Source organism: Ovis canadensis, chromosome 3, assembly GCF_042477335.2.
Source record: "Ovis canadensis isolate MfBH-ARS-UI-01 breed Bighorn chromosome 3, ARS-UI_OviCan_v2, whole genome shotgun sequence".
Lineage (NCBI taxonomy): Eukaryota > Metazoa > Chordata > Mammalia > Artiodactyla > Bovidae > Ovis > Ovis canadensis.
In genome coordinates, this window is record NC_091247.1 from 103,150,712 (window position 1) to 103,167,014 (window position 16,303).

Consider the following 16,303-nt stretch of genomic DNA (forward strand, 5'->3'; position numbering starts at 1 on the left):
ACCTACTCCAGTATTCTGGCCTAGAGAATCCCATGGACTATATAGTCCATGGGGTCGCAAAGAGTCTGACACGACTGAGCGGCTTTCACCTATCCCTCTTTAAGAACGTAAGCTCCCTCAGAGCAGGAACTTTGTTTCATCACCACTTTATTTCTATCACCTGAACAGGGCCTGGCCCTCTACAAATATCTGTTGATAAAGGAATAAATGTATGTTCCTCAAAAGGTACATTCCATACCTTAATATTTACATGCAAAAGAAAGTCTAACAGGAGAAATACTGAGATACAGTGGTGCTTCAATACTGCATGTGATTCCAACCACAAGGAGCATGTAGGCATTTTAGAAATATGGGCAATCACTTTTAAGAAGTAAATTTTTATTTTTATTCCAGATGATACAGAGTTCATGTTTCCCTTTGCCTCCACATCATGCAAAAATTATATTGTTATTATTTAAGAAAAATGTATAGAAATAAAAGAAGGAAAAGAAGAAGGAAAGAAAGTAAAAGAAAGATGCATTGATATTTTCTATAGAGAAAAAGTTGAACACGTCAGCAGGACTGAAGTTGCAAGTTTGTTGACTCTTGTGTCCAAAGATGGCAGGGGTAGAGGGAGCTCAACTCCCAGGAAGCAAGTGGGACTCTGAGTCAGGCTCAGTGCCTGAAGCTGGCACTAACATGAGGTTCTCTCACCCCTGCAAGAAGGCCCTGCCTGATGAGAGACAACGCTCATGTAGCTTCACAACCAAGAACTAAACCAAGCCACCCTCAATCTGCACTAGCCCAGTATCATCATGGAATAAGACCTGTAAATGCCAATGACCGGGGAATAAGGGGATGCATTTAGGTAACTGCAAAAATAAGAAGGCAGAGGAAAAAACAGATTTTTTAAGTCTTATTAAAAATGAGCCAACAAACTAAAATTCCTAAACACACACACACACAAATACCCTAAATGGTAGCTGAGCAAATCAACAATCTGAATATCAATTCACTTGAGTAGAAATTAATTTTATGACCACCTAACAATAATTTTATATTAATTATGATTAGAATTAGTGATTAAGTTGCTCAAAGATGTAACAGTCATAAGAAAGCGTAAGAACAAACAGATGTGCCATGAAAACAAATGGATGAGAAAAATAACAATATTTTGAATAATAAAATAACATCATGAAGAAAAGAGACATTAAAATTGAAAAAACTATGTATGTTGATTTTGCAATTAAAACCCCAAGACCAAAACAAACAAAATAACCAAAGATTCAGGAAACTGAGAAGGAAGCAATTAAGTTAGGCTGAATAGTCAAACCTTGCTACTTGTCAGACAAAAGAATTCATCATATGACATCTAAGCAAGCTTTGTCCAAGAGAAGGAGCCAGAACAGTGGGTTAAAAGGTGAGTTGAGGTGGTGGAGCAGTTAAGGATCTGCCTGTTAATTTCGGGGACATGGATTTGATCCCTGGTCAGGGAAAGGTCCACATGCTGCAGACCAGCTAAGCCCACGCGCCCTAGATCCCGTGCTCTGAAACGAGAAGCCCACGTGACGCAACTAGAGAAGGCCTGTGCAAAGCAATGAAGACCCAGTGCAGCCAAAAACCAATCAATCAATCAAATCAAATAAAAAATAAAGGTGAGCTGACTGGACTTTTAAAACCGAAAGAACTTTACAAAAGTGAAAAAGAAAAAAATACAAACAAAACCCACCATCTTTTAAAAAACCACATAAACTTTTAGAGGTAAAAAAACAGCCTCAAAAAAAGTGAAAGATCCTACACTCTTATCTCTCCTGGGAAAAAGTTCCCTCTAGAAGTCTATAAATAGCTCTTCAAATTGCCAACTTATGGCTCACCTGCAAATCAACACCACAAAGTAAAGCAACATTATATTACTTCATCAGGATCCGCTGGACCCCTGCCAGAAGGTGTAAAGAAAACCCTTTGTTTAAAGTTCTACCTCCCTCTTTCGTGGGTTTGGATCTCATGCCTTGCATGGCCATCTTGGACTTCAGGGTGGTAGCAGTTCAAATTTGGCTCACGTGCACCCACTCTCATTCCTTTCTGTGTGCAGATTGAGGGAAAGACAAAGTCATACTCCACACCTTCAGTCTGTGGTCTTAGTTTTTACAACATGGTGATCAGCTGAAGGTCCCATGGGATATTCTCTTTATGATGCCAAATTTGCTGTGACTGTGAGGTCATAAAGGGCATTCTCACAGGGACTTGGGGGATCAGAATTTTGGCTGCTCAGCTTCTGTAGGGAGGCAGGTGGGGAGGGGAGTGCAGTTAATGAGGAAACTGACATTGCTTGAAAGGGAATGAAACCACTTGGTCACATGTCCTTTGAACATGTTTTACTTTTTACCTCTTATAATGGAAATCAAGCATTACTAACTTACGGCGGGGCCCTCAGGGCCCTTCTGGACAGTATTTGATAATAAAAGGGAGCCTCAAGGTATTGTCTATTTTAATCCTCTTGAGGTTAACCTAGAAGCCTTACCAAATTAATGATAATCACAGTCTGTGTGAGATTTTAACTATGAGGGAGTAAGAGCAGAGGGAGAAAGGAGGAGGTATGAGGAGAGGGGGGAGAGGGAGAGTCACTGACTATAATTGCTGAATCCATGGATAGCCTCAATTTGGGCTGACTTATCTATATCGTAAAATACTGTCTTAAACTCCACCAGATTTGAGTTCTTAGTGATTGAGGAATGAAAGGAGCGTAACTTTGCTATTTTAAAAGATGTGTTTGCCAAGAATGTGAATGATATAACCAAAATTTTAAGAGATGTATTTAGCTTACATAAAAAATTATTCTCAAACAATAAAAGAAAAAAGTTAAATTTGGAGTACCATTTTCCCTTAGCAGTAGGCAGGTTTTTTTGTTTTTAATGTTACTGCTCTAAGTGACAGTTAAGATGTAGGAAAACAGGCACTCTCAAAATGCCAAGTAAACTGTCCAATAATGCAGGGAATAGCTCAAGTAATTGTAGTAATTCATGTTACTGAATATTAGTACAACAATTAAGATTCATCCAAAAACGGTCATTACAAGGAAATATGTGCCTAAGATATGCTAAGTGAAGAAAGTGGGGCACAGAACTGTCAGTCAGTCAGTTCAGGTCACTCAGTCATGTCCGACTCTTTGGGACCCCATGGCCTGCAGCACACCAGGCTTCCCTGTCCATCACCAACTCCCAGAGCCTGCTCAAACTCATGTTCATCGAGCTGGTGATGCCATCCAACCATCTCATCCTCTGTCTTCCCCTTCTCCTCCTGCCTTCAATCTTTCCCAGCAACAGGGTCTTTTCCAATGAGTTAGTTCTTCACATCAGGAGGCCAAAGTATTGGAGCTTCAGCTTCAGCATCAGTCCTTCCAGTGAATATTCAGGATTGATTTCCTTTAGGATTGATTGGTTTGATTACCCTGCTGTCCAAGGGACTCTCAAGAGTCTTCCCCAACACCACAGTTCAAAAGCATCAATTCTTCGGCATTCAGCTTTCTTTATGGCAACTCTCACATCCATACATGACTACTGGAAAAAACAGCTTTTCTTCAAAGGAGCAAGCATCTTTTGATTTCATGGCTGCAGTCACCATCTGCTGTGATTTTGGAGTCCAAGAAAATAAAGTCTGTCACTGTTTCCATTGTTTCCTCACCTATTTGCCATGAAGTGATGGGACTGGATCTTAGTGTTTTGAATGCTGAGTTTTAAGCCAGCTTTTTCACTCTCCTCCTTCACTTTCTTCAAGAGCTCTCTTTGTTTTCTGCCATAAGGGTGGTGTTATCAGCATATCTGAGGTTACTGATATTTCTCCCAGCAATCTTGATTCCAACTTGTGCTTCATCCAGTCTGGCATTTCTCATGCTGTACTGTGCATATAAGTTAAATTAGCAAGGTGACAATATACAGCCTTGATGTACTGCTTTCCCAATTTGGAACCAGTCCGTTGTTCCATATCCAGTTTTACCTGTTGCTTCTTGACCTGCATACAAGTTTCTCAGGAGGCAGGTAAGGCGGTCTGGTATTCCCATCTCTTTAAGAATTTCCCACAGTTTGCTGTGATCCAGACAGTCAAAGGCTTTAGCGTAGTCAATGAAGCAGAAGTAGATGTTTTGCTAGGATTCTCTTGCTTTTTCTATGATCCATTGGCTGTTGGCTATTGGACTTCCTCTGCCTTTTCTAAATCGAGGTTGTAGGTCTAGAAGTCCTCGGTTCACGTACTGTTGAAGCCTAGCTTGGAGAATTCTGAGCATTATTTTGCTAGCGTGTGAGGTGAGTTCTCAGATTCTTTGGCATTGCCTTTCTGAACTGTAGGCACTGTTATTAGTTGTTAGAGTAGTCCAGACCAGAAGAATTCGACCAGACCACATTCTGGCTGTGTTTATAAGCAATCCCACAACATTTTGAAAATGAGGAAATGGTGCAAACTGGTGTTTATATATTTATCATTCAACACTGACTGAATTCAACAACTTCACTGTTTTTTCAGCTAAATCATTTCCTATGCATATCCCAGAGCTTGCTGCCGGATTGGGCAAGGAGAGGTCTGACTGGATGCGAGTAATGAGAATGCAAAGGCCGTGCACATCCTGCACAGGTGCAGTGGCCTCATAGTTGTACAAATTTCTGAGTGCTAAAGCTTAAACCTCTGCTTGTATTTATTTATTCAAACAAATTATGTTTATTTAATTTTTGGCCACACTCCATGGCATGTGGGATCTTAGTTCTCTGACCAGGGATCAAACTGGAACCCCCTGAATTAGAAGGCAGAGTCTTTAGCCACTGCATCACTGGGCAAGTCCCAAACCTCTGCTTTGTAAATAGAAACATTTCCAGGTTTCCATAGGGCAAACTGAAGGCAGGGCCACAAAATTAACTGGCAAAGAGGTGTGTCAATAAAATCATTCATAAACCCATGAAAATACATTACTTACAACAGGGTAGGTTACATCTCACAAACTTCAATCTAAATTTTTAGAAAATAAAAGATTATTTTTTAATGTAAACTTTATAAATGAAATTTGAATTTGTAAATTTTATGAATGAAGTTTTCTGGTATGGAATGATGTTCAAAATAGATTATTGAGTAAAAATCAAGGCACAGAGTATCTTCAGTTCTACTTCATTTTGTAAAACAAAACAGAGAACAAAAGACAATATATGTAATGAAAAAGCTTTGATCGGACAGTTATCAAATAATTCATCTGTGAGGAATTATAATGTATGATTCTTTTCTACTTATCTGTATTTTCCAATTTTTCTATACAATGAATACATATAGTTTTTGTATTAACTGTCCTTTTAAATTTTTAATTAACTTTTTTATCAACACAGTTTTCAATGCTATTATATTTGAAAGCAGCAAAATGTTATGCCCTTAGGAGCATCCTTAACATTCCTTGTTAGCTAAATGATGAGATAAACAGTCACTCACTAGGTTGCTGTAAGTTTTAGATCAGACACTTTGATGAGATAAAATGCTTCTCTCAGAATCTTGTATGAGGAACTTTCCTGAGGTCCAGTGCCGAAGACTCCATACTCCCAACACAGGGGGCCTGGGTTTGCCAATTGTTGGTCAGTGAACTAGATCCCACATGCCTCAACTTAAGATCCCACACGACACAACTGACCCGGTGCAGCCAAATAAATTAATAAAAATAAATATTTAAAAAAAGAACCCAGCATGAGGGCTCCTCACATACCTGATTGAAGACCTTGCCATGGCCTGTCAGGAGTAAGTGACAGAGGTGGGTGCAAGCCCAGCCTACCTGGTCACAAGGCTATGTGCTGGACCCAGATTAGACCAAAGCAGGAAGCTTTGATGAGATGCTGTTAAAGGTAGGATGGTGTGTGATGTTGTAGTGGCCTTTTCAATGATGCAAAAACTATTGTTTCCACATTCTTTTTTTTTCCCAAAGCAATTGGCAATAAAGAGCTTTAAATTCCAGATTCATCAAATAGCAAAAGCAGTTTTACTCTGTGTATGACTTGGTGATGAATTCATTGTTTTGAAAGAGCTAAGGTTAAAGTTATCTGGTCCGCTGAAAACTGAACATGCCGGTTAGCATCTTGTAATGAAGAGTTGCCAGGGCAACCTCTCTGCTCAACACTTCATTTCCAAGGTGATATATTTGATGCTGGTCCAGGAAACATGAAAACCAAAACAGCATTGTGTTCCAGAAGAAGAAACAGCCCATACATAAGTCATGAATGAAACAAATGGCTGGGACGAAACCAAACAATGCTTTACAATTCTAGCCAGACAGACGTGGCCGTACACAGGACACTGGAGTAAAAGTAAATTAAAATTCTCAGTGAAGTAGGTTAAGATTCATGTTTCCTTTTCAGCTCCATTCTACTTTTTGTCTACTTTTCAAAAAAACTGTTAGGTCCAAATATAAAAGCTATATATCTCACCCAGAGGGTTTCTATTTTTCAGTCACTGTTTTCCCATTCTTTTCTTTAGTTGAGGGTCTCTTCCAGTTAGAGAAAATAGTAAATAAAAGATATAAGTGTGCTTTGGGGTGAAACTGGAATTTACTGGAGTATTATTTCCTTCATTGGCATGATTCTTGCTCCTATCAATAATGGAATGAGGAGAGCATGTGTGTACTATGTGCTCACAGGCTTGTGGCGAGAATTTATGATGCCACAGAAGGCCCTGAGCATGAGCGTCCATGGTGGAAGGCACAGGAAAAAAATATATGTCCTGTTTCATTGGCTTTGCTTTCTCAACAGAACCCTCAATACTCTTACATTTATTTTCCTTCTTAAAAATCACTCAACATGTTTCTCTCTCTCAGCCCAATGTGGTTCTCTTTCCCTCCCTCTTTTTGACTTTTTCTTTTGGAGACTTTTACGATGGAAAAGATGCCACTGTATTTAGGAAGAGAAGGCAAGCAAAGGAGGATCATAATTTCCCACAAGTTCTCCCTGACCTTTGATATTGAATGACATTCTCTTATGACTCGTGACTCTGACCTAGAGGCTTTTCAGGCATTTCTGCAGCTCCACACTGCCACCCATTAGCAAGGAGCCATAAACTGCCAACCAAACAGAAGCCAATTTCTTCTCAGCTTAGAAGCAAAAATGCTTAAGAGCTTCTCCCTCTACTTTTCATTGTCTTTACAAATGATTTTTTCCCAATGGCTGAAATACATTTCTATTACAACTGTATAAGACATTAAATGGATTACTTTCTATGTAAGCAGGAAATGAAAAGTACATCAAGCAGGGACATATAGAAAATCACTTTTACCTCATCAAAGACTTTGGAAACAACGTGCTTGTCCAGAACAGGGACGTAGGTGGAGCTATGAGGAATGGCAGCCATGGACAAAGCATCCATGATGGTGAGCTTCTTGGCCGCCAAGCCGTGGATCTTGAGCCAGGTTGCTGAAGACATTTCTGCAGAACTAAGAACATGAGACTGTGACGTTTTAAGACATATCAAACAAAAACATAACAAGCCTGGCCTAGTAAAATCGAAGTACTCACTCTTGGTCATAAGCTTGGCTTCCTTCTTGAGTCAATCTTTCTAATGACTTGTCATCTGGAAACTCATTTGTCAGCAGGATGCCCATTTCTGTAGAAAAGAAAATGGAAGCTGTATAATTTCCTCACATGTGGGGTTCATATCAAAATGCAAAAGGATCACACTCATCTCTGGGTTCAGTTGTGTCTGAGGACTAATGAATGGACTATATTCCCAAGAGCTGATCTCTCAGAGTGGGTTATAGGCAAGATGAATTTGCAATGGACACTAAAGGCTGATGCATGGGTAATAGGGTACTCACATTGTTTAACTAATCTACCTCACACTATACCCACTGAGATCTCTTTTTGTGGAAGGATACTGCTGCTACTGCTGCTAAGTCACTTCAGTTGTGTCAGACTCTGTGTGACCCTACAGAGCCAGTCCACCAGGCTCCCCCATCCCTGGGATTCTCCAGGCAAGAACACTGGGGTGGGTTGCCATTTCTTTCTCCAATGTATGACAGTGAAAAGTGAAAGTGAAGTCGCTCAAGTCATGTCTGACCCTCAGCGACCCCATGGACTGCAGCCTACCAGGCTCCTCCGTCCACGGGATTTTCCAGGCAGGTGTACTGCAGTGGGGTGCCATTGCCTTCTCCTGTGGAAGGATGAGGCGGACTCATTCTCTCACACTCCAGAAAATGTATCTTCTAAATGTCAAATAAGAATGTCATGAGCCAATAATTATTCAGTGTTGCCCTCATTAGACTCCCCCCAGACTACATAGGACAGCCTCGTTCAACATATCAGTTTTTGACAGTTTAGTCCCTGATTCCTCAGCTCTATGTGGAAAACCAAAATCCCTACTAAGTCCTATTTAGTTGTAAGTTCAAATTTTCAAACTATTACTTGGAATTTTTAATGTCTATTTTTATAGAAGCTTGGATTTACAAATGAAAAGCAATATTAGCTAATTGAATTAGTAGAAGAAGGGGTGTTTGGGAGTGAGCTAGTTAAATGCCTAAGAAATCACATCCCAGTCATCATATGATAATCCTTTTAAAGGACTGTGCACGTAGTAGCTTTAGGAAATATGGCAGGTTAATTAAAATTGAGGAAAAGGCACCCCACAGATCAGCACTGAAGAACACAGGGTTTGATTAAGCTATGGCTCAATAACAGCAGGTATAAATTTGTCCCTCATGCACTTTCTCCTACTTAAGAGGTTGTGCGGATGTGCGTGTTTAGCCGGGGGCTTATTATTTATTAACCCTATGAAACATAAGGAAAAGTGCTACAGGAATTAAAATGTTAGGAAATTAAGTCTTTAAATTTACTATTTTAAAAATAATGATATTATCAACAAAAACTGAGTGGAAAAGTCAAACTTTCCTCATATTTAGCTCCCATAAGGCTGACAATATAGATCAGAGAGGTGCTCGTCAGATGATACCACCTGTGAATGAATGGAAGAAAATAAACCAACTGTGAAGTACTAGGTTTTCAAATTCAAAACACAGAGTGGCAGCCAGCACCACCGCTAGTGCCAGTGGTTACATGAGCCAAGGGTGTATTAAACAACCAGGGAAGGATAAATGCAAGTCTGGCCCTAAGGAAGTCTAGCTCACTAAAGCAAGACAACCTGGCTTACAAGGGAGTCCTTTGAAGAGGTATAAACCTAGACTCACTTAAAAATGATTTGTATCCCCTCAAAGTCTCTCTCCTCAGCTCTTTCAGGAGAAGATGCACTGGGGAGGGGAGACCAGCTTGGGCTTCCTGATGTATAGACCCTCAATAGCTTACCCCTGTCACTTGGCATGTTCCAGCTGCTAGAACTAGAAAGCCTGTCCCTCCTCTCATTGCAGGCTGAGCTCTTGAGGGTGGTCAGCTGGCTTCTGAGCAGGCTGGTTTTGGTTGGTTCTGTGGGTGTCACAGGGAGAAGGGTTAAAGGAATTTGGGATGGAAGGAGGTGCTTCAGGAGATGCAGCTATGTCCTTGGAGCCTTTAAAAAGAAAGCGGGTTTAGTCTCCCAACCCTCAGGGGGACAGTGCTGCCACCAAGTAGATGCTGTGTAATGGTGGAATCTACTGATCTGAGTTCAAGCTCTGCCCCTCCTGGATAGAGATCTGCTTCTGAGTTCCTACAGCTTGTTGGCAGAAATTATTTCCTTGTGGTTGGAGGACTTAGGTCCCTTTTCCTTTCTGGCTGTTACGTAGAGGTCTCAGCTTCTTAATCACCCCCATTCCTATTCATGGACCCCTCCATCTTCAAGCCAGCAATGGCACACTATTTCCCCTCTTGCCCCAAATCTCTCTGACTTCCTCTTCTGCCACCATCTGGTAAAAGCTCCCACATTCAGGGGCTCATGTGAGTACACGGGGCTCTCCTAGGAACCCTGACTGAGGATCACATAACATAATCAAGGGAGTGATGTCCATTATCTTCACAGGGTGCATGGTTTAGAGCGGGACCTCTTTGTAGGTCATTTTAGAAGCTCTGCCCACCACAGCTGCTGTCTACACTTTTATTTGTATTCTTTTCTACCCTCTGTTGGGCCCTTTCAAATAGCAAGTAGACACTTAGTAAATAATGACATTGAATCTGTGTGCTTTAGATAGAGCAGGGTTCCCCAATCTTTGGGATCTAACGCATAATGATCTGAGGTGGAGCTGATGTAATAATAGAAATAAAGTGCACAAGAAATGAAATGCATTTGAATCATCCGCAAATCATCCCCGCTCCCCTAACCCCAGTCCGTGGAAAAATGGGTTTCCATGAAACTGGTCACTGGTGCCAAAAAGGTTGGGGATTACTGCTTCAGAGGATAATGCATTTGCACCAAGAGATTTGATTACTTTTCCTACGGGATCACAGAAACCACACTAATTGTAATGTTGTCTGTACTTTGTGATCTGGAGGCCTTTATGTAGTACCAAAGCTTTATGTAGTATTCGTAAACAAAATGTGTCCTGTTTTCAACAAGAAGGGACTTATCCTTTCTTACAAGAAATTAGAGTGAAAATTAGCTAATAATCTGCATTGCCTTAAACACAGAAAGATAACCCCAGTAGTTTCCATGTGTGGAGTTAGGAGTGTGCTATGTGATAGTCACTGTTTTTCTAGGCAACAAATAGGGTGATTCCTGTCTCCACTGCCTCTGTAACAAGGAATTTGGAAGGATAAATTTTCTAGGGAGCTGTGTCTGTGAGCAAAAGAGACAAATGATCCACATAGGAGAGGTGAACTCCTGTTCCTCACTATACCAGCAGGCCATCTTGATCAAAATTGCTGGGTAGAAACAACAGATGTGTCCAAATGAAAATGAAATTTAGCTCCCAAAGTTTCCAGACATGAAAACTCTACTATTCCCAAACGGCAAATAATGAGTGAAGACATATTTATCTGGCAGTGGATTCAAGCATTTAACTACTCCCTCAGCTCTGCATAGTCTAACACCACATTTCATCACTATTCTAAATTAAAAATTGAATCAGAAAAAAATTTGGCACAGGGCTGCCTAACAATAGCAACAATCCCAAATCTAAGTGAAATGGTGCAAGTGACAAAAGGCCATTAAAACATTTAGGATGAGTAGCGGGTAGCATTTCTAGCAAAAGTCAGGTTCACTGGAATGACCAGGCAGGAATGGCAAAAGGGATGCTGCCACACGAGTGGCCAGAATGGGAATCCTCTTTGTCCCCGTGGGCTTAAGACAGAGAGACTAGGGCAAATGGACAGATCATGAAAGAGGGACCAAGCTACAGCAAATACTTCTTTGGTCTATGTGGGTATAAGGCTCTCCTCCTCTGCCCAGAGACATGGGGAGATAAAAGAGACAGTGTGTATGGCAGAGGAAGCCATCACAACCTTCCTCACTGAGAGACATATAGCCTCCTGGCCTGGGGAGACTCCTCTGGTCCCTCAGGAAGCACCATAAAGGGACCAGTGGGAGCCACAATAACACCAGATAACCAAGCACCAAAATGATACCACAAAGGCTATGAAAATGAAATGACCATTAGAACCCAAAAGAGCAGGCCAAAGTGAGACTTACGTGTTAAGTTTAAACAGGACAACTGCTATCTAAAATAAAAGATATAAATAGCAGCCAGGGTCCCTAACATAAAAGAACATTCAGGAAACTATAAAAAAAATCATCCATCATATCAGGAATCAAGAAAGTCACACTTTGAAGGAGAAAAAACAATCAAAGGATGTTAATACCATGATGAATCAGAAGCTGGAATTCTCTGACAAGGATCTCAAAGAAACTTGTCAGAAAAATGGTTCGGCCATTAATTATAAAATTCCCTTGACACAAATAGAAAAATCTCAGCAAAGAAATAGAAGTTATAAAAATTTCTAAGTGGAAATTGTAGAACTGAAAAATAACAAATGAAAAACATTTTGGGTGAACTCAACAGCAGAGTGAAAATAGCAGAGGGTAGTATCAGACCACTTTGGGAACAGAATAATAGAATTCAGCCTATTTTAACAATAGAGAGCAAATACAACAAGAAAAGATAAACAGAGCCTCTGGGGTCTGTAGGATAATAGCAAAATAGCCAACATTCATATCATCAGAGCTCTAAGACACAGAGGATAAAAGTGGGACTGAGAGACTATTTGAAGAAGTAATAGATGAAAGTGTCCCCAATTTGGTGAAAGATACAATATACAAATCAAGAAGCTGTGCAACCCCAAACAGAATAAACCCAAGGAAATCCATGCCAAGATGCATTATAGTTAAACATTTGAAAATTAGAGACAAAGAAAAAATTTAAAAAGCATGCCAGAATTGAAAGAGACACATGTACCCCAATGTTCATCGCAGCACTGTTTATAATAGCCAGGACATGGAAACAACCTAGATGTCCATCAGCAGATGAATGGATAAGAAAGCTGTGGTACATATACACAATGGAGTATTACTCGGCCGTTAAAAAGAATTCATTTGAATCAGTTCTGATGAGATGGATGAAACTGGAGCCAATTATACAGAGTGAAGTAAGCCAGAAAGAAAAACACCAATACAGTATACTAACACATATATATGGAATTTAGGAAGATAGCAATGACGACCCTGTATGCAAGACAGGAAAAAAGACACAGATGTGTATAACGGACTTTTGGACTCAGAGGGAGAGGGAGAGGGTGAGATGATTTGGGAGAATGGGAATTCTAACATGTATACTATCATGTAAGAATTGAATCGCCAGTCCATGTCTGAGGTAGGGTGCAGCATGCTTGGGGCTGGTGCATGGGGATGACCCAGAGAGATGTTGTGGGGAGGGAGGTGGGAGGGGGGCTCATGTTTGGGAACGCATGTAAGAATTAAAGATTTTAAAATTTAAAAAAAAATAAAAATAAATTAAAAAAAAAAAAGCATGCCAGAGAGAAAGGAACCAGTACCTAGAGGGAAGCAGCAGTTTGAATCTGAGCAAATTTCACATTTAAAGTGTAGGCAGCCTGAGGAAGAGGCACTATGTTTTCAGCTACAGACAGGAAAGAACAATCAGCTGCAAATTCTGAACAAGGCAAAAATGTCCTTCAGGAATGAGGAGAAAGTAAAAAACATTCCTAGACAAAGAAAAAAATTATTGTGGCCAGCAGACTTCCCCTTGAAGACTGAACACAGAGTTCTTCAAAGAGAAAGTAAATGAGAAAAGAAGGAATTTTGGAGAATCAGGAAGGAAGAAAGAACAAAAGAGAAAAATATGGTAAATACAATAGATTATCTGTTCTTCATGAGATTTATATTCGATGATTTAAACAAAAGTTACAGCATCACCTGATACTCAAGCCAATGACATTGAAAACTAGGGACAGCAAAGAAACCTAAACTAAAGGAAGATCTCCACACTCACAAAAAAGTGGTAAAATGTTGATACCAGAAGAGTGTTGTAAGTCACATTTATAGGCTGTTATACTCAGAGAAACCATTACAAAAACCATGCAAAGAGTTACACTCAAAAGCACTGGAAATAAACACCGAGGCCAAGAGGGAGATGTTCTAAACATATAAGGCTGCTTCAACATTTGAAAGCAATCAATGTAATCCACCATATCAATAGACTAAAGAAGAAAAATCATATGATACATGATCTCTCATTTGATGGGGCTTCCCTTGTGGCTCAGCTGGTAAAGAATCCTCCTGCAATGCTGGAGATCCGGTTCAATTTCTGGGTTGGGGAGATTCCCTGGAGAAGGGAAAGGCTACCCACTCCAGTATTCTGGCCTGGAGAATTCCATGGACTGTACAGTCCATGGGGTTGCAAAGAGTCAGACCCAACTGAGCGACTTTCACTGTTCCCTGTTCCCTGGTGCCTCAGTGGTAAAGAACCTGCCTGCCAATGCAGGAGATCCCTGGGTGGGCAAGATGCCCTGGAGAAGGAAATGGCAATCTACTCCAGTATTCTTGCCGCAGAAATCCCATGGACAGAGGAGCCTGGCGGGTCACAGTCCATAGGATCAAAAAGAGTTGGACACAACTTAGCCACTAAGCAACAACATATCATTTGACATAGATACAGCATTTGACAAAATCCAGCACCAATTCATGATAGAAGCTCTCAGAAAACTGGGAATGAGGGGAACTTCCTCAACTTAACAAAGAGTATGTATGAAAAACCTATAGCTAAAATCATATTTACTGGTGAAAGATTGAATATCTTTCCCTTTTAAGACCAGGATAAAGGCAAGGATGCTCACTCTCATTACCCTTATTAAATATACTACTGGAAATTCTAGCTTTTGCAGCAAGGCAAGAAAAAGAGATAAAGCCAGAAAGATTGGAAAAGAAGATAAAACCATCCCAATCTGCCGATAACATATTGTATATATGAAAATGGTAAAAAACCCACAAAATCAAAAAACCTCCTAGACCCACTGAGTTCTGTAAGGTTGTCCATTATGGGATCATCACACAAAATGTATCACATATTGCTACACTAACAATAAACATATGATAAGCTATATTAAAAAACCAATACCATTTGTAATTGTTCCAAATACAGTAAGTCCCCTATATATGAACAAGTTCTGTTCTGAGAGCCTGGAAGTGGAGCAGCCATTTGTGACCATGAGAGTGAACTCTCAAAATTCACCAATAAAAAACAAACGATGCTTATAGACTATGCACAAAGCCCATGTGTGCAGACATTTAATTGAGGAGGATGTAAGGACTGCAGATGAGCACATAAAAAGATATTCCATATTACTAGTCATTATGGAAATGCAAGTAAAAATCACCATGAGATGTTACACGCCTATCAGAACAGTTTAAAAGTGTGTGTGTGTGTGTGTGTGTGTGTGTGTGTGTTCAGTCGTGTTTGACTCTTTGCAACCCCATGGACTGTAGCCTGCCAGGCTCCTCTGTCCATGGAATTTTCCAGACAAGAACACAGGAGTGGATTGCCGTTTCCTCCTCCAGGGGACCTTCCCAACACAAGAACTGAACCCACATCTCCTGCATTGGCAGGCGGATTCTTTAGTGACTAAGCCACCAGGGAAGCCCCTGAAAAAAAAAAAATATTTATGACAATCTATACCAAGTTTGCTGAGAGCCGAAGAATTGATGCTTCTGAACTGTGGTGTTGGAGAAGACTCTTGAGAGTCCCTTGGACTGCAAGGAGATCCAACCAGTCCATTCTAAAGGAGATCAGTCCTGGGTGTTCTTTGGAAGGAATGATGCTAAAGCTGAAACTCCAGTACTTTGGCCACCGCATGCAAAGAGTTGACTCATTGGAAAAGACTCTGATGCTGGGAGGGATTGGGGGCAGGAGGAGAAGGGGACGACAGAGGATGAGATGGCTGGATGGCATCACGGACTCGATGGACATGAGTTTGAGTGAACTCCAGGAATTGGTGATGGACAGGGAGGCCTGGTGTGTTGCGATTCATGGGGTTGCAAAGAGTTGGACACAACTGAGTGACTGAACTGAACTGAACTGATACCAAGTTCCGGCAAGAATGTAGAGAAACTGAATCACTCATTGATTACTGTGATAATATGAAATGGCACAGCCACTCCAGCAAATAGTCTGGCAGCTTCTTATAAAACTAAACATTCAATACTATATGAATCAACAGTTGCACTCCTGGGCTTTATCTTAAAGAAATGAAAAATTATGTTCACACAAAAATGTTTAGAACTGCTTTATTCGTAATAGCCCCAAACTAGAAACAACTCAGATGTCCATCAACCGATGAATGGTTAAACCAACTCTGGAGCATCCATATCACATGCTACTACTCTGTAATGAAGAGGACTGAAGTGTTGATACCTGTAAAAAATTTGGAAGAGTCTGGGGCAAAATATGTTGAGTGAAACAAGCCAAAACCCAAAGGTTATGAGTTGTATGATTCCATTTACATAACGCTTTTGAAATGACAACATTTTAGAAATGGAGAACTTAGTAGTTCCCACTAGATGGGAAAGGGTGTTGGAGGGAAATGGGTGTTGTTATAAAACAGCAAGGTCAGGGATCTTTGTGGTGATGGAAATGTTCTGTATCTTGACTGTAGGGAGGGGGGGATATGAAACCACACGTGATAAAATCAGAGAAGTACACACACACACACGAACACATGTAAAACTGGGGCAATCTGACTAAGATTGTGGATTGCATCAATGTCAATATCCTGGTTGCAAAACTGGACTTTTTTTTTTTTCCAACATGTGACCGTTGCGGGTAGCTGGGTGAAGAGCAGGTATGCAGGATCTCTCTGTATGATTTATCACAAGTGCACGGGAATGTACAATTACTTCAATAATAACCTCAGTTTAACAAACACAAGTTTAGGCTTCTTTTAAAATGTTGTGA

The 16,303-nt window shown here is 40.5% G+C and overlaps 1 protein-coding gene across 1 annotated transcript in view; it reads right to left on the reverse strand.

Annotated features, from left to right (window-relative positions):
• VWA3B (von Willebrand factor A domain containing 3B) overlaps window positions 1-16,303 on the reverse strand; it is a 189,239-nt gene that overhangs the window by 56,675 nt on the left and 116,261 nt on the right. The window contains exons 17-19 of the mRNA XM_069581934.1: window positions 9,282-9,398; window positions 7,503-7,590; window positions 7,264-7,420 (exon numbers count right to left, since the gene is read on the reverse strand). Coding sequence (XP_069438035.1) covers window positions 7,264-7,420; window positions 7,503-7,590; window positions 9,282-9,398 — 362 coding nt within the window. The remainder of the gene's footprint in view (window positions 1-7,263; window positions 7,421-7,502; window positions 7,591-9,281; window positions 9,399-16,303) is intronic.